The sequence below is a fragment of the Grus americana genome, chromosome 6 (genome assembly GCF_028858705.1).
Source record: "Grus americana isolate bGruAme1 chromosome 6, bGruAme1.mat, whole genome shotgun sequence".
NCBI lineage: Eukaryota > Metazoa > Chordata > Aves > Gruiformes > Gruidae > Grus > Grus americana.
In genome coordinates, this window is record NC_072857.1 from 13,574,794 (window position 1) to 13,599,615 (window position 24,822).

The 24,822-nt window shown below is 40.0% G+C and overlaps 1 protein-coding gene across 3 annotated transcripts in view; it reads left to right on the forward strand.

Moving 5' to 3' along the window:
• Positions 1-24,822, forward strand: part of CLASP1 (cytoplasmic linker associated protein 1) — a 183,794-nt gene that overhangs the window by 136,982 nt on the left and 21,990 nt on the right. For 2 of the 3 annotated variants that reach the window (XM_054829144.1, XM_054829145.1), the window contains 5 exons: positions 281-424; positions 12,621-12,764; positions 14,046-14,152; positions 22,835-22,985; positions 24,057-24,303. In XM_054829144.1, coding sequence (XP_054685119.1) covers positions 281-424; positions 12,621-12,764; positions 14,046-14,152; positions 22,835-22,985; positions 24,057-24,303 — 793 coding nt within the window. Of the gene's footprint in view, positions 1-280; positions 425-12,620; positions 12,765-14,045; positions 14,153-19,244; positions 19,362-22,834; positions 22,986-24,056; positions 24,304-24,822 lie in introns of all 3 variants that reach the window. The other variant, XM_054829143.1, reaches the window with a different exon arrangement.

Sequence of the window (24,822 nt, forward strand, 5' to 3'; positions counted from 1 at the left end):
GGAAACAGTGCAATGGAGTACTGATTTGCTTATGCGAATGCACAAGCAGACATATGTATTTCAAGCCAGTTCTGTTGTACCATTCCAGACTCAAAACAGAAAACTTATCCTGGGTAGGAAGCTTCTCTTGATTTTTGAAACATGACATAGAGACATGTCACAGGGATGTTTTTTCCCCATGCGACATAGGTCTTGTCAATCTATGGTGGTATCTGTTTATTATGGGATAAATCCATCTTTGCCAGCCTATGAGATGAACAAATCCCTTTTCATTTCTCAGGTGAAAGTTGCTATCCTGAAGTATATTGAGTCCTTGGCAAGACAGATGGATCCAACAGACTTTGTGAATTCCAGTGAGACAAGACTCGCTGTATCTAGAATTATAACTTGGACAACAGAACCAAAGAGCTCAGATGTGAGAAAGGTAAGCCAGAATGATGAAGTATTTGCAGGATTGTTCAAAAATAAAACCCTGAAAAAACCAAACCCAATAAATAATGGTCTTAAAGGTAAGAAACCAGGGGTTAGATTCTAATTTAAAAAAAATGGATTCTGCATACCTTACTGTCCAAACTGCCAGTTCAGTAAAGAAACATTTCTGAAGCATGTCTTTAAATACATATTTTTTTTCTCTAGTAGGTACTTAGCTGTGTGACTTTAACTACTATTACTGTACAAAAAGAGATCATAGTTTGAAAGTGTGCTTTTTCTTGAGCAGTCTGGAAATATCTCTAGGTTTTTGTTTATTTAGGTGAAGGCTCTGTGCTTTGTAGACTTGAATGAAATCTAGCACAACTTCTGTGTTATAATATTGTTAAAAGAAAGTAAACAAATCAGTAAGCTGCCAGGGGCTCTCAACTCTTTTCTTGTAAAAGCTGTGTGTTTATTTCGACTTGGAAGAAGTTGACACATTTAGGTCAGGCTGGGTAATACAGTTACCTTGGTCTTTGTCTTGCTGTAGATGCAAGTGTCAGGCAAGCTAGAATGGGGCAGATAGTGATACTCATCTCTCCCAAGAGAAAAGTGAGACTTAGTTTTACGTACCTGGCATCCGTAAGACAATTCAAAATTACCTTCTGTTCTCAGCCCAGATGTAGAAATAGATTCCTGTAGGAGTTAAAGGCTTTGAGATATACTTGGATTTAAACAAACCCAAACTTTAAGCATTTCAGAACTTAAAAATTGTATGAGGTTTTTATACTTTACATAAACTTAAAATGTTGAATTAATACTAGAATAACATTAGTTTATAACTTTGGAAATAAGAAAATTATTTTTGTTATTAGTGATTATTTGATTCTGATGAAAGGATCGCTGGGTATCAAAGGCGCTGCAACTGCAGCATTATCTGATGGCTGACACAAGGCTTCAAGGCAGCTTTTTGGGTGCATGCTGTTTGCTTTCTGGCATGCAGCTGATTGGATCCAGAGAAAAATGTCTCATCCTCTTTTCTGAAGACTTTCTGCAGAGGTTATTCACACCAGTTTGACTGAAATTTGCTTCTGAAAGTCAGAAAGAATTAAATGGGCAAAGAAGCTGCTCCTCTGTTACAGTTCAAGTTGCAGACCACCAGCAGAGTAAACTGCTAGAGGTTTAGAGTGAGTGGTAATTAATTTAAGTAGAAATATACATTAAAAAGCAAAATCTCTACATATTGCTCAGCAGAAGAAATATTTCACCATTAGGGGTCATCATTGCTGCATGCGAAATTGTGTGAAGAGGATCTGCAGCAGCTGAAAAAATCGGCTGAAGGCTGTGGGATGTGGGGAGTGGGTGGTCACAGTGCGGTGACCACCCTCTTATCTGTTTCAGAGACATGCAGAGCTCTGCCAAAACTTCCAGCAAGCGCCACGTGAGCAGTGCCTGGGCAAGCACCTTGGGGGCTGATAAGAGATTACTGAATCTAAATTCTTTTTATTAAACCTGCATGTGACCTGGATTTGCCTCTGATGCCTGTAGCTTTCAAATAAATTATTACACAGTTAAGCTAACTTAGGCTACTAAAAATGAATGCCCAGGTGATCTTTATTTTATCATACCATTGTTGTACTATGATTTTATTAAGAACATAGTACAAACCATGAGCTTTAGAAGAAACACTGCAGCAAAGGATTTATAAGCAATCATTGGGTGTTATCTTTGTCAGGACTGTAGTTAACAGACTAATAAATTCATTATGCAGTAACGAACTAGATTATCAAGGGCCAACCCAGAAAGGTGAAATGTTCTGAAGAACACAATTAAAAAGTTGTCCTCCTTTTTTGGAGACTATAACCTGGGAAAAAAGTACCTTTTTATATCAAGATGATTCATTTAAGGATCAGAAGATTCTGCCCTCATGGAAGGTATTACGGTGGCCTTCAAGATCTGAGGTTTTCTAAGTGCAAAGCAGACCATGCATTGTAAACATTGTCACAACCTAAAAATGAAGACAGCAGTTGAGGATATGGGGGAGAGGGAGAAGAACCAATTCAGCCTTCAAATGATCAAAGTACTACACTGTAAAAAAAAAAAAAAAAGTGTAAAATAAGGTAATTTTTCAATAGAATCTGGATTTGAGACCACCAGTGCAATCATCTCGGCTCCTACAAGCTGATGAGAGCAAACTTTATTTTTAACTTTATTTTTGGTACTGAGGAGTCTTGGCTGGTGTAGTCCAGCCCACATATACTGCTGCGGTGCGGCTGGCTTGGAACAGCGATGCTGGTGCTCAACTGCTCATGAAGGCAGGGACTTTCTCCCCCAAGAAATGTAGTCCTGCAGCCAGTGTAGTTCTTACCTGGATTTGAGTTACTGAATGCTACCTTAATGCAAGTAGCGTCTGTGTGTGTGATGGCCACGCTGTTCTGTCTGGATTTTGCCTTTGAGAAGGTGCAGGTACAACAAGCTTGCTCATGCTGGCAGCGAGGTATGAGTGACCTCTGTCAGTGGGGAAAGCATGTGGCAATTAGTCATGAAGACCAGATCCTATGGTAGTAATCAAGGGGTCTGTTTAAGAAATGGATTATATTTTCAGTCAATAGTGGGATTATCCTTTTATTAGTGATCATCTGTCCATTACTGCTATTCACTATGTGTGATGGTCATGGAGGTCCCAGCCCCATAGTGTTAGTTAGAAAAGTCAAACAAAAAGTAGCATTTATTCCAAAAACCTTTTCAAACTGAATGATACAGCTTTATTAATAAACTTTGCATATTCTTTTGATGGCTAATTGAGCATGCTTAATGAGCACACTTCACCTGACACCTCACTTGAACTACAGATCATGTTTTATAGCTAATGAAATCAGAAAGGAACTTAAAGGAAATGCTGTTGCGCATAAAACAGTTTATGTTCTCGTATGGAATGATATCTGTAGGTAAACATAAGCTCTGTTATCACAAGAAAAACGATGTACTTTGAAGAACGTACAGTTGATATTACAGAGTGTCATTGACATAATGTCATGATTCCCTCTCAGGGCAGAAACCATTTAAGCTGCTGACAGTAGCCATGAACTATGTACGGTCAAAAGTATTGTCAAGTTTTATGTTTAAAATAAGGTGACCTGCAGTGTGTTACACGTAAATAATTGTCTTGTTTTAAAGATTGTTAACACTTATGGGTGTTTACCCTGTATTCAAGTTAGGATTTGCTTCCTGTAAGCAGTGCTAGAAGAAAGGTGAAAGATGTTTGTCCTCCATGCTGAACAAAAGCCATTGGGTAGGTCATGCAGCATTGCATGGAGACTTGGATGGGATGTGGTTCCAGTGCAAGGAGAGCACCTCTTGGTAATTTCCGCACATACAGCCGGCTCCATGCTTTTTTCCCCAAGCAGAACATATCAGTGGGCAGGGCACAGATCAGGATTTCAGATAACTGAGCTGTAATTTTGATTATACTAGTGTCTAACCTTGTGTGATGCACTTGACTTTCCTCTGCCTTCGTTTATTCTTACCTCTGTAACAGGATGTTAATTCTACTTTTTTTGCTGAAAAATGTTTAAGATTTGGTGAAATCCTTTTACAAAAGGCAGTTAATTACCACACAGAAAAGTAACACAAAATGGCAATGCAAATGCTGTGATGACTGGTCTGAGGACATTAAGTCAGTAACTTCACCATGTTATAACTAATATTGCCAGCAAAGTTATTGTGCAATCCTTGCGTAGGTAAAGTGCTTATTGAATTTGGATGACAGGCTTGGGCTCTGCATGGGAAAATACTTTGATTTTTTTGGAAAAGAGCCATCACTTTGAGAATGGAAATTAGAATGAGGGTTCTGATTCGACTCTGGCCAAAGCCTAAAGAAGCCTCGTGTCCAAGGCTGGGGTGAATGGAAACTTTTATTAAGCATGAGTGCTCAGCATGTGAGAATGGAGTCGTCCATGAGGGCACACAGGATCTTAGTGTCTAGGAGGAGCTTGTAAAGGCTGAAGGGGAACAAGGCCTTCCAAGGTGAAGGGCCGGTGACGTTGCCCACTGTCTCGTTAATCAGCCAATCTCTGGTCTTAATGATATATAACAAGATCTGTATTGCCTGATTGTCAGTTGGACTACTAATCTCAGGGAAGAAGAAATTTTTCCTTTGTGCCAGATATCCTGCCTGGCTTCTCTGTTGATGAAACATTCCTGCAGTAGTTTTATTTTACAAGCCTGAATGCATTTTTACACGTGATGGGCAGCCTCGTGTTACGTATACGTTATGCTCTGCCTTCCACTTACGCAACTGGGAAAACTTTCTTTCAACTGTCCCACTCGTTACCAAGTTTGGTCAAGCTACCCTTGAATATAGACGGTAGATCGGACTTGGTAGGAAATTAGAAGCATTACAATGAATTAAAAAGCCCAGGAGAGTGCTTGTGTCACTGTGATTTGTATTGAGATGAAGTCCCCCTCAGACTACCTAGAGGTAGCATCCTCCTTGGATTGGCACCACTGGTTTGCAGGTGAAGTCTAGAGCTGTCCAAAGTAAACAAGTTTGGGATCAGATTTTTTTTCCTGAAACTATTCCTGAATTATACCAGAATATGAGGAAAACTTCAGAGAGAGAAAGCTGCAGGTCAACAAATTCTTCATATGCTCAAACAGCCGATGAAGATGTATTTACTTCTGTAACCAGTAGTCCTAGATGTCATTTCTCAGAGATACTAATGTTGTCACTTTGATAAGGAAATCACATCTATCAATAAAACCCAAAACAAGTTTGGATAAAATATTGCTGTGATGTCTGTAGGAGGACCAGGGGTAGCCAGGAAAGCAAACACTGCTGAGGAAATGAAATTAGGCTCCTTTGCAATCTGATGCCATGAGACCTCTAAAATCTCTCCTGGAGCTTTAATTTTCCATCTAGCATCAGGCTGATTTGAGCAATTCTGGGACAGAAGCTTCACTGTAAAAGCACTCCCAAAGACTTTTAGTGAGCTGAAATGGCATCGTTAATCTTTATTGGTGTTGGGCAATAAACACTGTTGGTCATGGCCTGTTACAGTAGCAGTGGCAAAGAGGGTGTTTGCAAAAATGCTTTTGAATGGCAAATTGTTTTAATATTCCCCAGCCGCAGGCCCTTGCCTTTCTCGGTTGGAGGTTTCTTTAGCACTCTTGCAACATTCCTACACCAGATTTGTGCATCTCATGGACTCCATGAAGAGCCAAATTATCAGAGAACCAGGCCTTAGGATTTCATTTCAGACTTACGGAGTCTTAAATAGGACTATGTCCATGCTGCTGAGGTCAGCCTTTTAGCCAAAGGATATTCCTAAAGAAGTCGAACTCAGCGTAAATGCACAGAGTAACTCCCTTCAGGCATTTAAACATAGTGTTAGGAAAAATAGTGTCAAAAGTGGCACTTGGTGGACTTCAGTGTTTACTTGATTTAATGCTATTAGAACAAAAAAGGATCTCTGTGTCCTAGCTGTGTTTCCAAAACAGTAGCTATCATTTTCTGTTTGTTTTGAATTTGATGCTAGAGAGCTATGAGAGCCCAAATGTTTTTAGTGTACGCAGTGTAAGGAAAATGGCTTTTCCCAACATTAGTGGCCAGAAAATCATCATGGGCTTGTTGGAAAGATGGTGCTGGGATAAATTTTCTTAAAATTAATCTCTTTGCTTTATACAGCCTTCTAGTATCCTTTGAGTTGAAAGGAGTTTGTAATATAAGCACGCTTTCTCAGTTTGCTTGAAACAGTGAGAGCTAGTGCAGGATAATAGGAGGTAAGAAGAAATTGCTTCACAATGTGTATACTCATGCTTATATTATGTGTCTGTGCACAATATGTTTGTGTGTACATGCTGTTTATATAAACACACACACCCCTACATAGGTATAGGTGATGTATCTATTTTGAAAACGAGATTAGAGGTGATATTTATATGATGCATTGTAGAGCCATCCAATAAATAGACCATAGGCTGTTTTCTCTGCACTGTGGTGGATAAGTCTACCATACTTACTCTAGCATTTTGAAACTGTGCAGATTAAAGTGCATGTTTTCATTACGAACCATCTTACTTCAGTAGCTTTTCTTCTTTCTTAGCTTGTATGTGGGAACTTCCCCCCCTCAGAATTCAGACTTATATCATGCCAGGTTTATAATAAAAGTTTCTCAGTGGTTAATGAAATGTAACCTTTGTTTCTAGTCCTGAAACCTCTTTTTGCAAAAATGCCATTTTTTAAGGAGCTAAGTTACTCAGAGCAGCCTTCATCAGCTTGACTTCTGGGGTGATATCTAGCTCTCCAGAAATAATGAACATTTTTGCCGTGATCTTTGCTGTGCTCAAGTCACAAAACAGCAGCACGCATAAGGAGTTGTAATCCATTATAGAACGGTAATCCAAATATGTGGTGATTCAGTGCTGCATAGTTTTTGCTGGCACTTGTTTGAGATGCCTTCGGCACATGCGGTGCAACCATCCATGACTTGTAAAAGCCTTTCGTGGTATATTTGGTGCTGTATGAAACACAATAGCAATGTGGGTTTAATATGTACATGAATTCTGTATTTAAATCTGTTAAATTCTTCCTTTTCAGGATGTAGATGTAAGCATCATATTCTAATAGAGGTCTTTTGGGAAATGTGTGTTTTAAAAACTTATGCTCAAATGAACATGCTTAGATTATGTACAAACTGATGAAACCATTGTGCTTCATGTTACCATATCAGTAATGTGGGTGTCCGTACTCATCTGATCCTAGACCTGAAAAAGGAACAAGCAGGAGGTTTGGTTTGGTAGATAGTTTGTTAGCTTAGTGCCAGCTAACACTTAATTGTCTGCTGGAAAGTACACTTAAGTAACGCTTATTTAGAGCCTGCAAACACTCTCAGTAGATGTGAATTAATTCATTTAACATAAGCTATGCTCATCGGAGAATTGAAGTGTTGCCCTATGCCAATGTGTGCTAATACGAGCTGCCTAATGTGTCACTGCTGCCTCTTGATCTCAGCGGATCTGTATTTGATCTGCAGTTCAGTATAATTCAAAGTGACATGAGAGCTTCTCCGTTCCAGTGTGTCTTAAGTTGTTAAAACTTAGACTGGATGGTGAAATGAATGATACAGAGTATGATTACGTTTGTCAAAAGTGAGAAGATGTTAGTGTGGATCTTGCCCAGACCAATCACATGATAAAAGGCATTTGTAGACAGTAATGGTCTATCAGACTGATGCCCGAACTGGAGTCAGAAGTTTGCAAGTTCTTAACTGCTTCCTCTGAACTTAGAGATGTCTGTGAGGATCGGTGCGGGCAGATGGAGGCACCTATTCCCCTACTCCTGGCTGGCCACATGCAAGTGCCATCTCAGTGCAGCACTACCCAGGCTCTGCACTTCAGCAGAGGTTTTCAAGTGGTTATGGAGGCCATCAGGAGGTTGCCAAAGCAAAGTGGTGTAGGACTGAGAGATGTCTGTAAGCCTGAGTTGTGGCTGAATTTAATTTTGCATCAGTGCTGCCCTCTGCTGAAAGGAATGCTCTTCTGGTTAAATCAAATAATGCTTTTTTGTTTCTTGAAATTAAACAAGCAACTTATTGAAACTCTTCTGCAAAAAGATATCATGTGTACTATTAAGATAATTTAGTTGAAATCTATGCTTTCTCTAAATAATATCAACTTCCCTGTTTGTCAAACCCAGACCATGCATAGTTGGGTGGGTGAGGATTTGCCAGCTAGGACAACTACAGCTTCCTCAGGGCCCGGTGAAGGAAACTTGGAAGAGAAATGTAAACAGGTAGACTAAAAGCTGTGTGCACTAATCACACTAATCATGTTTGCAGTCTCAACTCAACTGTCTAGCTGTGTAAAGAGACCTTGACTGGGAGCCTGAAAATAAATGTGTCTGTGAAGTAATTTTTTGCTTTGGTGTGCTTTTCTGTTAACTCTGCTGTTGTAGTCCATTGTAAGCAATCGGGGAATGAGGCCCTCCCCTTTTATGGGGCTGCCAGTGTTGTGAGCCCATCGCCAACAAAGTTTGAGTAGCTTGAAAACTGCTTTTATATAGCTCAGGCAAGTAGCTTCTTATTCTGCTTGGTCTATTGGACCAGCGACAGCAGCACTCATAAAGTGCTTGTATTAAGCTTAGGTCACTGACCACGTTTCCTCTCTAAAATCAATGGATTTTTCCAGTCAGCCTTGATGCTATTGCTTAATGAGCCCAAGCCATTTCATAGAGACTTTAATGTAAGTCAATCAAGTTGCAGAGGCTACAGATTTTGATAAATCTGTCCAACACCCACTGCCTAGGTGAAACAAAAACCAAAATCTGCGAAAGCATTTGTGTCCCTTTAGCAGCTGACTCTCTTGAACAGCATGAATTGCATTGACCTAAGCGTGAAACTTTGGGAGCTGCTACCAACTGGTGGAACCTGATCCCTCGCTGCATTGTTATAAAGAAAATAATGAAGTTACATAAGTGATCCTTTGCAAATGATTCAAGAACCTGACATGGAGCCAGACCCCCTCACTAGCATACTCAGGCTCTGAAGTCACTGGAGTTTCTCTAGCTCAAGCCAGCAGAGAACTGCTTCATTAAGATTAGATAATCTGTAGGGTCTACGTTATATGTCACCGAAAGGAGATGGATTAGTGTTCCACACTAATGGTACAGGGACACAAAAGCAAGGGAAAATTCAGATATTACTCTTTCTTCAAACTACATATCATCAAGCACAAGTGTTGCATGGAGAATGTTTGTACATTATATACAGAAATAAGTTTTTTATTGCTTGTTTGAAATTTATCTACTCCTTGAGTAATCTCTTGAAACAAGGGCCAAGATTTTCTGAAAAGACCAGTGATTCTGAGATTATGAAAATGTCCTCTGGTTTGTCACAAGCTGAAAATCCACGGATTTAAAACTCTTAGAAACGTTATCTAGACACAAAGATGTCCTTTGACTAGATAAATGAAACTTAGAGTGTTATCAAATGTGCCCAGATCTAACCGTTAGGTGTAGAAATGCTGTTCCTGATGTTCTTCATTACTGAAATAGAATTAACTATATTAGAACTGAGAAGTATTGCAAGTGTGAAACTTGGAGCATGTTATGAATGTGATTTCAAGCTAGCATGGACCTTATAGCTCTTGAGGTCAGTGGTAACAGTGTTCTTGACTTTTATGGTAACAAGGACCAAGACCTTTGCGTGTTAAATCTTAAGTAGGAAATCATGGCTTTTGCCTGAAGTAAACCTAGAAGTGTAGTTGGATGGCTGAGGACTATTTAAAAAGAACACAGCCAAGGTTAACCCACGTAGCTCTAGTGTTGCTTTTGAGAGCTTTACTCAAGCACTGCTCCCAGGCTGCAGTAGTACTTGGCTTTATTTCAAAAAGCATAGACTACAGGTCTGCTTTCTTTCAGGCCACATAAGATTGTAAGCATTGTGAGCGACTGTTCAGCACTTCATTCCAAGCCCAAGGACCTATTTGCAGGCAACAGCAAAGCCACCGAAGAGCACTGGGTATGCAGAATACTGGCAGATGCTCCTAAAGACAAGCTGTATTTTGTGCAAAGAGGGAGAGTGGACACAGTCCTGTTTTCATTAAAGCCAAAACAAAAAAGTGGAACAAAATTGCAGTGACTTCCCTCAGATACTCCTGTAGCACAGTGTCTGTGTTATCAGTGTTTGTGTGTCAGGGTTAAACTGTCCCGATTAGATAACTCTGCTTCAAAGTGAAGCCACAGGATCACAAAGTCCCTTGTGGAGCTTTGATGAAGATTTTACTCAGATCTGTGAGATGCATCTTAGATCTCTCTAGCACACAGGAAAGGTACTTCCAGAATCTCACATTGTAGAGTGTGTCTGCTCTTGCACCTGTTTTGCCCTGTTTATGTAGGAGGTCTCCAAGGATGACCTTATTTCTAACCCATCGATGGGAGATAGTGGGACAAAGGTATCTTAAATCCTTTCCCACCTCACTGTACCTTGGAAGCTACTGACTTACCAGTTGATATCTCCAGATATTATAGTCTGAGCAGTCTCTCAACCTGGGAAACCTTCTTGATCAATTTTCCTAGGTTTCTAGTCTGAATGAATATGCCATCTGTTTGTTCTGACACAGAAGATCTGCATGTCCACTTGCTAACCATCCGGGATATGATGCATGCCATTCACAAATGGGAATGTACTTTGGCATGACTTGTCATTTTGCATTCAGTTCAACATGCAATTGTTGTTCTGAGATCTCTTGTTTGCAGTAATATTTTTATTACAGAAGATACTATGCTGGTGAAAACTTAAAAGCTCTTGGATCAAAATGGACAGAAATACATGACCTTGTTGGATACCAGGCAGGCTTCATGGCAGAGTTGCCCAAAGCTTCAGGTCAGAGGAGAGTAGAGTATGGAGTTAAGACAGCCACGGGGGGAACACTATTTCCCCACTTCTTTCATCCTTAGATCCTTAGTGTGAAGTGAATGAAGACATGGTGTTGCTTCTGTTCAAGTCAGTGAAAGTTTCGGTAGGAGGCAGCACGATCCATCTGGAATGAAGAGTCTGAAGACCTGTTGTTCACTGCAGTCCTTGGAAGCCCGTTGAGGGTTGTGTGCCTCAGTTTCTTTGGCCGTAAGAAAAAGATGTTACCAAACTTTCATGGATGGAAAATGTTTTTTATATACAAAGCTGTGTTACTGCAAGTTGGGCCTAATGAACAGAAGGAACTGTATAGCTTGAATTGCATTTTGCACACTGAAACAATGAGGTACTTTGATTCCCCTCCACTATGAAAGGGTTTTTGTGTACCCAAGTTCATCATCTGCTGAAGGATTCCACTTCACAGGGAACTGCAGATACACTTAATTATTCCAACTTTACAAACACATTACTTAATAAAAACTCCTTCTTTGAATTGATGAGAACAATGAATGTACAGTTATTGCCACAGCAGTGAATTATATTTTACCCTCTTTAAAGTTATTTTTCATTTTAGTTTTAGAAAGCTCCTGAAAGGGTCAGACATAAGTGTCTACCCTTCCTAAGCCTGTTTGTATGCCCTTCCAAAGTAAGGGCATGCGTAGCTTTGCTTCTTGCTTTGTGAGCCTAAGCCACTGCTTTGTTATCCACACGTATTTTGGAGGTTGATGTGTCAATGGCTACACCCCCGTTGGAGAAGGTGGTGCTGCAGATCATCAGAGGTCCTTCATCATTGCTTCATGTTTATTGTTCTTTTAATGTTTTTTTAATTTTTGTATATTTTCAAGGCAAAGACGGGGGGTGGGGAGAACCCAACCAGAATTGGTACAATCCATGCGGGTTGTATGCTGCTGGGGAAGTCTAGTTAGGAACATGTGATATTAATTACTCTTGCAGATCTGCACTCTGATTTATTCTGCTTCCATTCCCACTTGATTCCATTGTCTTAGTGCAGGATACGCAGAGATGTATCTGTGTAAATGGAGTTAGTGGAGATCCTGTTCTGGCAGCTATTCTTCCAGGCAGATAGGGCAAATCCTGTCCAGTGAAATTAATGGTAAAATTCTCAATTGTTTCAGTGGTACCCTGGTTTCACTTATTAAATTTGGGGAATCTGGTGGGATTTAGCCTGTCCATGGATGAGAGAAAGGTGGTTCTCACCATCCCAGTAGATCATCCCCTTGAGATGGAGTCTGCTGTTGCTTAAACAGCCTCAATGGTGAGACTCACAAGGAGAGGTGGGGAAACAGAAGCAGGGATTGTCTGTCTCATGAAACAAACTTGTCAGCTCCTTAGGAAGAGGAGAGATTGTATGGGAAGAGAACTAGTCTCCCTCACACTAAAAATAGCATACGTGGGAATGACAAATAGCAGTCCCAGATTATTCATACTTATCTGAGTTTCTGCTTTTGTTTCCTGTAAATTTTTGTTCAATTGAAATATGTGCTGAACAGGACAATGGTAAGATTTTCTCACTATCTGTGAATAGCTGCACACTTCACTTCCGAAGTTAATGATATAAATGCAAAAGTATATTGTAAGCTCTAAGAACTAAAAAGTTAACTATAGCAGTTAGCAATTCCTTATGACACATCAGAAGGAATATGTAAAAAATTTGCCTAGTATGGGAATCTTCTTTTTGAATGAAATGCACATAATTTACTGTAAGGATTGTTACCAACAGAATGCATACTCTTTTTGAAGAATAAAAACTGATGGTCTTTTCTTTCTTCTTTTTAGGCAGCACAAATAGTCCTGATTTCTCTCTTTGAATTGAACACTCCCGAGTTTACCATGTTACTTGGTGCCTTGCCAAAAACATTCCAGGATGGTGCTACCAAGCTTCTGCACAACCACCTCAAGAACTCCAGTAACACCAGTGTGGTGAGAGGCCCTTATCCTTGCAAACAGCAGAGCTCCAAAGACAGCAGCTCATTGATAACATCTGTAACAGCTTCAGTAGCATGAATTTCTGTAGCTGTTGTCTTGAAGCAATATGGCAACAGAGGCTTCTGTTTGATGTTGCTGTTATAGGGACCATTAAAACAAAAAAAATCGGTTATTTTTAAATTTAATATAGTCTTAACCAGGACAGATTTAAAAAAAAAATCAATATATTACGGAGGAGCTCATGAAAGTTGGTGGGGTTTGTGCTTTCAAGTCGGTGCTTTTGGAAATCCTACCAATAATGAACTTTTGGCTAAAACAGAGATCCTGATAACATTTTTTTTTTCTGGGCTTATCACTACTATTGAAAGCAGTTTAATAACAGATATATTGTCTACTAAGAAGCTTGCAGGATCTTTGATGTGACCTACGAGGTCTCCTCAGTCTACACCTATTACATTATGTTTTAGTTTTACATGAAGCTCTTACATATTTTTAATTCTCTGTAGGAATATGTTAGTAGATGATTTAGGTGTGCTTCTAAACTTTTCCCCCTGCAGAGTAGCAAGGATTAGGGTATTTTTTGTCTTTTTTATGTGGAAATCTCGTGAAACTTGCTGGCATTTGCACCTTCCTGTCTTTGCACTTCCATATGGACAAGTAGACCTTTGTGTGAGGTGGAACTGCAGCATTAGGCTGCCAGGCAAACAGATTGGATTCTCTAGTACTGTCAACCTTGCGCAAAGACAGTCAGAATTGGGAGCAATTTCTACTTATTTTGCTGTGGTATAAATGATTGTGCAGGCCAGTGGAAAAATGATAAGTTAGATTGCTTACTTATGCTCGTAACAAGCACAGTCAGAATGCTTTAGACAATGTGGAAAATAGCTGCATAATTAAATCGCTAAATTGCTAGTGTAATGGTCTGCATACTTTGGAGCCTGGAAAATAGTATCGGAGAAGCTGGGTAACCTGGTGGATTGATAAACCATTTCTCTGGAAATATTTGCAGGCTGCATGTGTTGCACAGTTAAAATTGCAGGTTCTGTGCATTGTAGAAAAGAGTATATGTGCTTTCTTTAGTCTCAGAGCTGTACCTTCAAGAACATACTAATGACTACGTGAATCATGGCTGCAGATTTTTAGGTCAAGAGCCAGAACCAAAACTGTACTAAGCTTGTCTAGTGCAAACAAAGGCAATATTTGGACCTGTTGTTGTGTACTTCTGCCTGTGCATTGCAACACATTGCTAATCCCTGTCTTCTACGTCTGTGCCAGGGTTCCCCCAGCAATACCCTTGGTCGAACTCCTTCCCGGCACTCCAGCAGCAGAACCAGCCCATTAACTTCACCTACCAACTGTTCCCATGGAGGACTGTCTCCAAGGTAATGTAGCAGGCTAATTAAAGCACTTGCAAAATAGTAAAGGATTTCAACACTGAGTGTGCATTTGCAGAATATGACTCACTTTGAAAGCAAAAACAAGACCAAAAGTTTACAGTACATTGTTCCAAAGGAATAAGGTTTGAACACGATAATACATGGTTGGTGATTGACTTCAGTGTTCCAGTCCTCATGTTACCTGTGTAATCTTAATGTCTCTTCTTATAATATTAATTTTCTTTTATAACTAGGCCTTCTCCAGAATCACGTTTGTGAGTTCAGTAAAGGTAATATTAAATGGCAGCATTAGAAAGAGGTCTTGTTGAGGTTGCAAATATCACAAAGTATATGGTGACTTTCAGGTCAAGGGTTTGAGACTGTGTCTATTTTTTAGGTGTACCCTTGTGATCAGTAATTCATCTGACTGTAGCACAGTGCTTGTGCTGCTGAGAGAAGTACTGAATCTCCTGTTTCCCTCTTATGCTTTGTGAGGATGCAGAACAAGCAGAGGTGGTGACTGTGTTTCAGTGCTGAGTACCTCACAAATCACCCTCCTGGCTGCTCACCAGCAGAATGGTGGCCTGATCCTTTGGGCAGCAGTTCTGTTGCAACCAGGTGTTTTTCCGAAGCTGTAGATGCTACCCTAGAATATATTGGTTCACTCCAAAACCTTTTATTGAGCAAACATGGACTCTTGGATATTGGAAATGCATGTGTTTTGCGCCATAAAAACTTAGAGCAGAGGAGATAGGAATTTAAACAGTATGCTCTGGGGCCATATTGGAGGAAAGTATTAGGTTGTTACCTAGACAGACTTTGTTTCGTGCTGGGAAAGCTTAAAAGCTGCTGTTCTTGTCTGCCTGGCTGCCTCTCTATAGGAGGTCACTTCCCTTTGTCATCGAAGAGACAGAAGGAAACATGTTGGGTGAAGACTGCAGTTCATAGTCCAGTATAGTAATTTACCCTGAAATCTGTTGATCAGCCCTGTTGTGACTTGCTAAACCCTGTCTGGAGGGATGCTTAGACGTGGGAGTTCCTACGTGTCAGGAAAAACACAGGCTTTTAGCCTTAATGAGTAGTTACACTAATTCCAGCAGCATATGAGGAGCACATGGGGCTTCCTGAGAAAATTTTGGATATCTAAATACATCTTTGTGACCCCTAAATCTGCTGTAATCCAAAACTAGACTGAGAGGTTGCAAGCCAAGGTCAAGTTGACTATTACAAGTTTTTTCAACAAAGGTTCCATTAAGAAATTAAGTGGTAGAGTTTCAGGGGAACGGTTCCAACTATGTTGCTTCCTTTTTGACTAGTTTGAGCATTGTTGCCCTGCTGATTTCTGTCATGGGAAATTATAAACTGAGATATGTCTCTCTGCGGTTACATTGTGACTTTAGCCACGTCTGCATGTGGCACCTATTTTATAAATCCATGACTTTTCCATGCTTTTTGGGTTTTGCCATTGGGACACAACTTGTTTTGCCACTTCGCTCACTGCTTTTCAGTTTGTCTTTGCATTCTTCTCACCTTTTGATGTCAGGATGCACGTATCAAAATGTTGATTAAAGCATTCAGTGTACACTTCATACTTTGTTGTTGCTGTTGTTTTCTAGCATTTTGGGTTTAGGAACCAGAGGGTTTTTCCCATGTGATATGTTCTCAAGGAATAGTTAGAGAAGGCATGTCATTCAGAGCATTCTGCCATTAAGTTGTCAAGACCAAAACTGCCACCGCTGCAGTGGTCTAGGAATTTCCTTTAGAAAACAATCATTACTTCAATTTTCTATGGAGTTCTTGGAGATGTTGATCCAAAAAAATTTAGGTGTCTTTTCAAGAAGTGCGTCCTGTTTCCTGGCTGGATTTAGTTATTCAAGAGCAATGTTACTCTTCAGTGATAGGTGAACATGGAAGCTGCTGTAAAAGCTCTTTAAAATATTCAGGGGAGAAGTTCTACTTTTTTTTGGTGAGTGACCTCTGAGTGGTAACAGTAACCGCAGATTTTTACCATTTGCAGAAAAGGTGGTGGCAAGTACTGCAGATCAGTGGCAGTAGTTTCTGATGCTCTGCTGGACTGCATCCTTCTTGAAAATGTGTTGTGTAGCACAGTTTTTGAGTATGGTCCCGACTTGCAGAACAAGGGAGAAATTAGCTCTGTTTCTGAAGAGTACGTGTTGTTGTCCTTCTTTCAGAAAAAAGGCTTTGGAAGATGTGCTAACAAATAATGGGAAGCAGGGTATGCTGCAGTATTGCATTTGTTGGTATAGATGCTTCTGTGTCATGTTTCCATTACAAATACTTGTCATTTGCTATTCATCAGTGGTGTAAAACGTCACTTTTCTCTCTATAAACTTGGAAAATGAGCATGCCCGAGTCACTCTGATAGCAGTGTAGAAGGATAAAGACTCCCACAGTTTCTCTGTGTAGCCCTCGTCTGAAATTCGGCTTGACTTTACATTTTTATGATACCCATTGCCAAAGGGTTGTACCGAGGTTGTGTTTGCCCGTTGCTTCCTGGGACGCTCCATGTGCGGGCCCTGCTTACCTTGTCTGTGCCGATGTCTTGTACAGGCGAGTGCAGTCAGTTGAAGGATTCTTTCCAGTTCTTAATGCCGACTTTGGTTTTGAAGATTATACTTTCCTTTGAATTTTTTCTTGATGCACAGATTGGAGGAATCATATCTAGAGATGTATATGATTTTGGGGCTGGGATAAGTGTAGAAAGGATACTTGGAGTCCTGTAACAATATAAAAATGCTACTAAGCATAGCTGCTTTCCGATATTACTAATGGTTTGTGGACAATATCCTCAATCAGCAAGGCTTCACTGATACTGACTTTCTATAGTATGTATACCATTGCCCTTAGGTCACATTACTTCTCTTATATTGTTGCCATCACAACTGAATTCCAGATGACTGATCTTTTATTTTTCTCTGTGTATTTGTGTGTACATGTATTTGAGCTTTCTGGATAGATTTTGAATGTTTTGGTTGAACTGGATTTTGCTGATGGAAACAGCTGATTTGCCTATCCAGATGATACCTGCTTAAGTATCCCCTGATGTTAGTGTCTTCAGAAGGGTAACTTACCGAAGGTGCTTTCAGGGCAGAGTCCTTCCTTCTCCTGCTTTCATTTGCTCCATCCAGTTCTGCTTCATGATCACTCAAAGATATCCACTGCATCTGTGTTACTTCTGCGTTGGTACCTGCTTTTTTCTTTTTTTTTTTTTTTTTTTTTTTTCATCTAGACAGTTTTAGGTTTTGGGGAGAGGCGTTATGGAGGAAAGAGGTGCTTTCTGAAGAAAAGTAGGGGAGGGCACTTGGAAAGACTGAAAATAATAGGAAAAAAAAAAAAAAAACCCCAAACAGACTTCTGACTGAGGGGAAAGAATGTTTCCTGGGCGCTGCTCAGATGAATGGCTTGAGTTTGTGTTCAACAGAGTCTTTTGAGATTTAGTACCTAATGTAGTATGACAAGAAGGAAAATATGAAGTTGTGAAGTCCTCATTTGTAAGAATACCATTCTGACTGGCAAATGAACTTCTGTAAACTTAAATGTTACATTCAGGTTGTGAATTTTCACCTGGAATTCTGTAGGAATATTTGAAGCAATATCAAATGAATAGGTTTGCCCTACTATTTTTGCCCTTATTAGAAGCTCATAAACCTCTGTGTAGTTCCAATTATTAAAAAAAAAAAAAATTTAGGCCTTCAAAGATCTCTAGAGGAATAGATAATTAAATAAATTAAAGGTTAACTTTATTTGGCTATGTAAGTTTATGTGCTTGTTTTTTCACTGACAATAGAATATGCCATTAAAAATAAAATTTGATAGTTTCAGTATCAAGTTGAGCAAGGCAGGGCATGGAAAAAGAATTAAAATAAGCCACCCACCTTATTCAATGAGGACAAGCCTGCATTGTTTGGTGGCCCGTTTGCAGGTAGGTGAGACCTGAGCTGCGAGACTTCCGATCAGTGGTCTTGGGTGTCTGGTGTATTTCCGTGATAGTTACATGCAATAGCTATGGGCTTTGATTGCTGGTTAACGAGTGACTTCTTGACACCACTCTTCAGACAGAGTTTTCAACTGGCTTTGCTGCTATTCTCACTGGAGCAATTCTTGACTTGTTTACCACTTCTGATCTTGCAATATCTTTCACTTGTGTATACACAACTGTGACTTTGAGACAGTGTACTTAAACTTAATAGAAACAAAGTGGTGTCCTGAATACTCCACCAGCTCAAGCATCTATATTCTCATTTAGAAGATGATTTTGAAAATCCATATACCTTAAAGGGAAGAGAACAAAAGCAAAGCTTAGACAAATTGTCACAGGAGTGGATGCTTTGACCCCAAGGTGCAGGATCAAACAGTAACCAGAAAGGGTTTGTGGAAGTTTGAGGAGAGATCTGAATCAACTTAGAGACTGGTTTCATCCAGTCTTTCCAGGTTTGTCTGCCGAGACCTGGGCCAAGTCCCCAGTTTACATGATACATTGACACTCTAGACTGACTTTTACTTGCTGCATTTTTGGGATCAGGTTGAATCCGGTGAAATAGGATCAGATCTTAAGCCCTGCAAAGGTTTGCTGATTGAGTAGGACCTGATTGCAGGCTCTCATAGAGACACCAGGAGCCAAAGTTGACCAGCTACCCTCTGGGTGTCTCATTAAAAAAAAAAAAAAAAAAAAAAAAAATTCCAACTTTCCTTTCTTCCGGGGAAATCCTGTTGCTCGCGAATACCTGCTTAGAGTTTGAATACAGATGTGTGGTCAGGGATTATTCACTTAGAGCATTAAGAGTCATTTATAGAGACTATATTCATTTGTAAAATTTTCTGATTAGTACACGCAGGGACTATTTTTCTGCGAACCATATAATTGTTAGGAATAAAAGTGGAAATGAATACTAAAGGCCAAAACAATGACTTATGGGGCTCAATGGAGTATTCTTGTTTAATTTTGTTTCTATTAATTTTTTTCTCTCTCTCCAAGGATGCATGACAGCACTAAGCCACTCAGATTATAGTTTCTTTTTTTTTCTCCCTCTCCTTTCTCTGTTTTTTCTCTCTTTTGTTTCTCCTCTGATCACGGCAGTCGGTTCTGGGGTTGGAGTGCAGATGGGCTGTCGAAGCACCCCCCTCCCCTTTCTCAGCCTAACTCCATCCCCACTGCTCCTTCCCACAAGACTTTCAGACGCTCTTACTCTCCCAGGTAACAAGCTACCTGTTAAACCAACTTGTCTGAGGTGTCACAGTATTATTTACCTTTCACACTGTGGGATTTGTTCAAATGTGGGAAATGATTTGCAGAGGCTTTGGTTGGAAAAGGTAAAGAGACGATGATAGCTTTCAGAGAGCGAAGGTGGCAGGCAGCCACTTGCTCGCTGCTTGGGGAAGATGTGGCATGCAAGTGGGGGGGAAAAAAAAAGTGGATTTTTCCAGATTCTTCCTCCCTGCCAGGTTTCCTGAACGGATATATGTTTCACAGTTGGTTTCCAACGCAGAACACAGTTGCTGAGCACCTTCGGCAGGCACTGGTTGCGTTACGATAGTACGGGCAAGGTCTTTCAACTTGGCTACGCCTTACCACAAGATTTAGAGGTTATCGATCACTAATTTTCACCATCTCTTCCTCCTCCTGTGCCCTCACATTTTGTTCCAATCTGCATACAGATCTTTAATCAGTATACTGGACTAAAGCTGTATACTGGTTTTAATCAAAAACGCCGTCTGAATACAAATTTAATTTGTCAGACCTCTATGTTAAATTCCTTGGATTTTTTTTAAGTTTATATCCTGACAACGGGCTTTCTGTAGATGTGGTTTCTCCTGACTTAAATACACCTATTACCTGAGAAAGGACTACATATAATCTTTCCTTGAAGCAAGAAGTTCCTAACAAAAAACTATTGAAAGAAGAGGGCTTAAAATCTGGGAATCTGTGGTGTCTGAGAGAGAAAATAGAATCCCATAGTCCATACCTCTATAAATACCTGCAGAATTAAAACTTTAAATCAATGTTCTGACTCTTCTAGGACACTAAGATACCTGTGGAAGAGATCCATATTGATTTTTGGAGGTAAACTAGTTGAGAATTCTTTTCCTCCTTTCATTAGCTGACACCAAGATTTGGAATAATTTGATGTATATTCCAGCCCAGAACCTGAAAGTGCAAGGAAGTGGGTTACTGTGTACTGCTTGAGGATGCTAAACTGTTGATTACTTACATGTAGTTTGGATTGGAAACTGAGTAATAGTTTATGGAAGTAAAATGTGTTTTATGTAAGACTGGAAAACTGCCAAATTGTGTCTTGATAAACTTGTAAAGAGCTGCATTGTTTTTAGTGCAGCAGAAGATGGAAAATAATGTTGTGACATCCCTAAACGCTGCTCATCTCTATTCACTTCTTACTCATCCTGTGACTTTCCTCTAGTTTTCTGCATGGGTCAACTTTTTTCCTTTTGTGCCTTTTTTTTTTCCTGAAAGGTGGGTGTAGTTCCATTTTATTTTTTTATTCCCCCCATCGTGTTGTCTGTGAAGTATTCCAGCACACATACTGTTGATAGATGTGTGTGTTCACGTGTAGAGTTTCCGTTCATGTAGAACACAGCCATAATATGATCTCCTACACAGGCTTACTCTTGACATATGAAATCACTGGATTCTTTAGGTTTTTATTAAAATGTGGTTTTCTGCTTTGAAAAACGCATCAGATCGGTGGCTCTTTGTTGAGAAATTGCCTGAGTCCTTTAGCATTGCAGAGTCTGTACTTTGATCTATTCTTTGGTAGCAGTGTAGGGCAAAATTAATCCCTGAGGAAAGAAGTGATGATTTTAGCAGAAGATTTAGTGTCAGTATATCTGTGATTTTTCTCATTTTTTGCCATGGATTTCATTGTGTGACCTTTGGTAAGTCATGTCATCTCTTGGTGTGAGTACACGGGGACAGTCACATGTATACCTCTTGAATGGCAGTTTCATTGCTCACTTAAGGGGTTCCCCTTACAATATTTAAGATCTGTGAATTAAACATGCTTGAGCTCAAAATTAACATTTTCACGATCATACGAAACAAAGGTTGTCCTATCCATGCCTGAGACTTACAAAGAATCTAAAACCTGCCTTCACTTTTGTCTGGAAAGCCATCACAGTGCATTAGTGTCATTCAGCTGTTCGAAAAGCCCTAAATACCTTGACTTCTGTAGGTTTATAAACAGCTTTTGTTTCCTGGGCTTGGTCTGTTCTTTAAGCAGTTTCTCTTTCTTCCTGAGCCTGGCAGACACTGTTCAAAGTTGGGGAGTTTTTCTTTGGTTTCTTTGCCAGAATAGATGGTGCTGATGCTTGTGTGATCGAGTGTGTTGCTTGGGAGCCAGGGATTATGGCTATTTTCAGTGTGTTAATCCTAAAGGAATCGCGCAGCACCAATCTTACCCTCTGTCTGAAGTTCCTGAATTTCTTCCAGGAAAAAAAAGAGTAGTGGTTCCAGATATTTAAGATACTACTTCTAGTTCTATTGAAAATAATTGCTGTGTAGCCAGGATTCAGGAGGGATTTTGTTTCTTCCCCACCCACCTCACAGTGAATCTTTCTTCTGTGGAAAAGAAACACAACTCTTTGTTCAGCCCTCCTCCTCCAAGCCCATCCTGTCACCCTTCCCCAGCTGTTAAGAAATAGTAATTCACCCCTGTAGGGAGCCACCACTTGCCATTTATTGACAAACTAGATGTAAATGTCTCAAATTCCTTTGGTTTATTTGCTTCTGGCTCTACTAAGATCCGAGACTCCCCCAAAGAAATTGTTCTCAGTGGAAAACTGATTGTCATGCAAACTTGACTTCTCCTAGATAGAGGAAAGCCCTGCTAATAATGCCTTTTCATTTTCTCCAAGCTTGTAGGAGCTTCTCTTCTTAGCCACATCTTTTCATATCATCTGTCCTTGCATGCCAGGCATTTTTGTCATGGAACTTAATTTTTAATGACTCCTCAAGGAATCCCAAAACTTGTGTGGCTTTATGCTGCTGAGGAATTTCTGAGGAACAGACAGGCTGCGAGAAAGCATCAGATTTGAGTGACAGAATTCCCAAACTTAGGCTTAATACTGAAATGCATCTTTTATCAAGGCATCGTGCAAGTAATTTTGGTTTCTACTACTTTATAAGTGAAAATGGGACATGTTAGACTAAGGTTTATGTCAAGATACATTTTCCTTTCCATTTACATCTGTCACATTTGAATTCATTGACAGAATATATTTGATATATTATGAAACTTAAATTTCATTGATTTCATTTCCACCAGCTGTCACACTCCTTTTAAGTTCTCATAGTGATTGATTTTTCTTCCTTCTCCTTTTTAAATAACACCATTACCATGCTGGGGAAAGGGGGTTTTTTTTGTTTACAGCGGCTAGCACACTCACTGTTGTGCAATGTAACAAACTGTGGACCTGATTTCCCCTCAATTACAGCGACGTAATGCCACTGGTTTCAGTGGAGCTTCTCCTAGATTTAGCCCTGTTCGAGGGGAGACTCAGTCCCGAAGTCTGCTTTGATTCCATCCATGTTTTGTTACAAGTCACTGTTAGGGTATGCCAAATCATCTGTCTCTGACTTAGCATTGTTTTTGTTAACAGTCAAAAGCGGATTCCAATTTCATATGTAACATTTCATATACGTTTGGTCTTTAGTATGCTGGATTATGACACGGAGAACCTAAATTCTGATGAAATCTACAGCTCTCTTCGTGGAGTTACAGAAGCGATTGAAAAATTTAGTTTCCGTAGTCAAGAGGACCTGAATGAGCCAATCAAACGTGATGGAAAGAAAGACTGTGACATTGTAAGTATTCGACTGATTAATGTCCCCACATAGGTGACGTTTTAAAACATTGCGTTCAAGCCTGTCTTTAGGTTGTTAGTGTACAAAATCCAGTTATTCCTGCTGTATTCTTGCAAGTGTCTTTGGCTTATTGGTTACTAACTTCTTATACCTAAATATGGGGTCCCACTACTGTAGTCCCTTGCTCCCTGTGAACTCTAGCCTCCTGTGAAATGTGCTCACTGGGTTTCTGTGGGAGTCTCATGTATGAAGGGGACAGTGCTAGTGTTCCTCAGACTCTGCATGGCTCAATCACAGCTTTTTCGTGGAGTGTGTGTAGTCAGGTCTGCAATAGGAAATGTTAGGTCCTAAAATGCATGGATGGTTTTCCTCACAGGCTCATTACTTCATATGTAGGAAGGACCCATAATCACTCTGAGTGCACGACTCGCATGGTACCTTATGCTGCATGAATGGTTACAGAATTATCTACCATGTGAGATGCCATTTGCTTTAATTAAATACATGGACTTCAAAATTTATAGGACTCTTAAACAGTGATCCTTATGGGTCCCTTCCATCTTGAGATGGTCTATGATAGTCTTGCTTCCTATCTGGACAAACAAGTTTATGTTAGGAGATTAAGTTAGACTTCAAAGCTAACAAGTCCTTGTCCAACATTTTTTTGGGGGGGGAAGCTTCTATTGTTCATTTTATGTTACCTTGCTAAGCATCATCCAATCTCCTCTGTCAGTGGGTTGTGAAGTTTCATGAGCAGGATGTTGCTTTTACTTCCTTTCTCTTTCTTAGCAGATTGGTCCTGTTCCAGACTTTTGTCAGCTTGTGCAGTTTTAGCAATACTAATTTAGATTTAGGAACATTAGCATAGCTTTTTCCCTATGATGATGAGACGTTTTTAGAACAGTTGTAGTTCTATAAGGGAAAGAGGCGGTAATCTAAGTTTTACTTGAATACTATGTATGTGTAAATGATTCCATGCTTCTTCATGTTGGTGGGTGAACTCCAGAAAAAGCTATATCTTCCACAGAATTTGAGTAGTCTCATGTCTTTTCTGTCTGTTTGATCCCCTAGGTGTCTCGAGACAGTGGCCTCGCTGTACCTACCAGTGATGTCCGTGGAAGCAGTGACATTGTGGAAGGCGGAAGGATGGCTCTAGATAACAAAACCTCCCTACTTAACACTCAGCCTCCCCGCACCTTTTCAGGGCCACGTGCTCGAGAATATAACCCCTATCCTTATGCTGACACAATTAACACTTATGACAAGACTGCCCTGAAGGAAGCAGTGTTCGATGATGACATGGATCAGCTTCGGGATGGTTTGTATCAGCATATCTCCTAAAACTGCAGGCAGCTTGCTCTTTCTGGTATATTTGTGTATGGGTAGTGCTCTCAGATACATGCCTGCCCATGCATATGGTGTCTATTGCTTTGCATCTGAGTCAAGGACTGGTATGAAATACTCCGTGTTCTCATGTACCAGCATCTGTAGCTATTGAGAAAATGTTATACTGCAGTTTTAATTTTTGTTTGCCTAGAGTTTCTCTCAAACCAGTCCCTTAAGCATCTAAATGCACCTGTAGGGACACTATTTTGGGGAGCTTCCACTCTTTGACTGACTGAAACATCTCAATAGCTCATTGTTACTGAGCGTTTCACTTCATTTAAGTGATGCTACACCTCAGCTTTATTCTTTTGCAGTACACTGAGTCACTGTACTTTGATCTAAAGGTCATACATGTGATCACTGGTTTTGGGTGTGTGTCTCTGGGAAAAACTGCAGCAGTTCTCATCTTATAGAAGTAATTATTGTAACTGGATGAAATTCAATCATCATC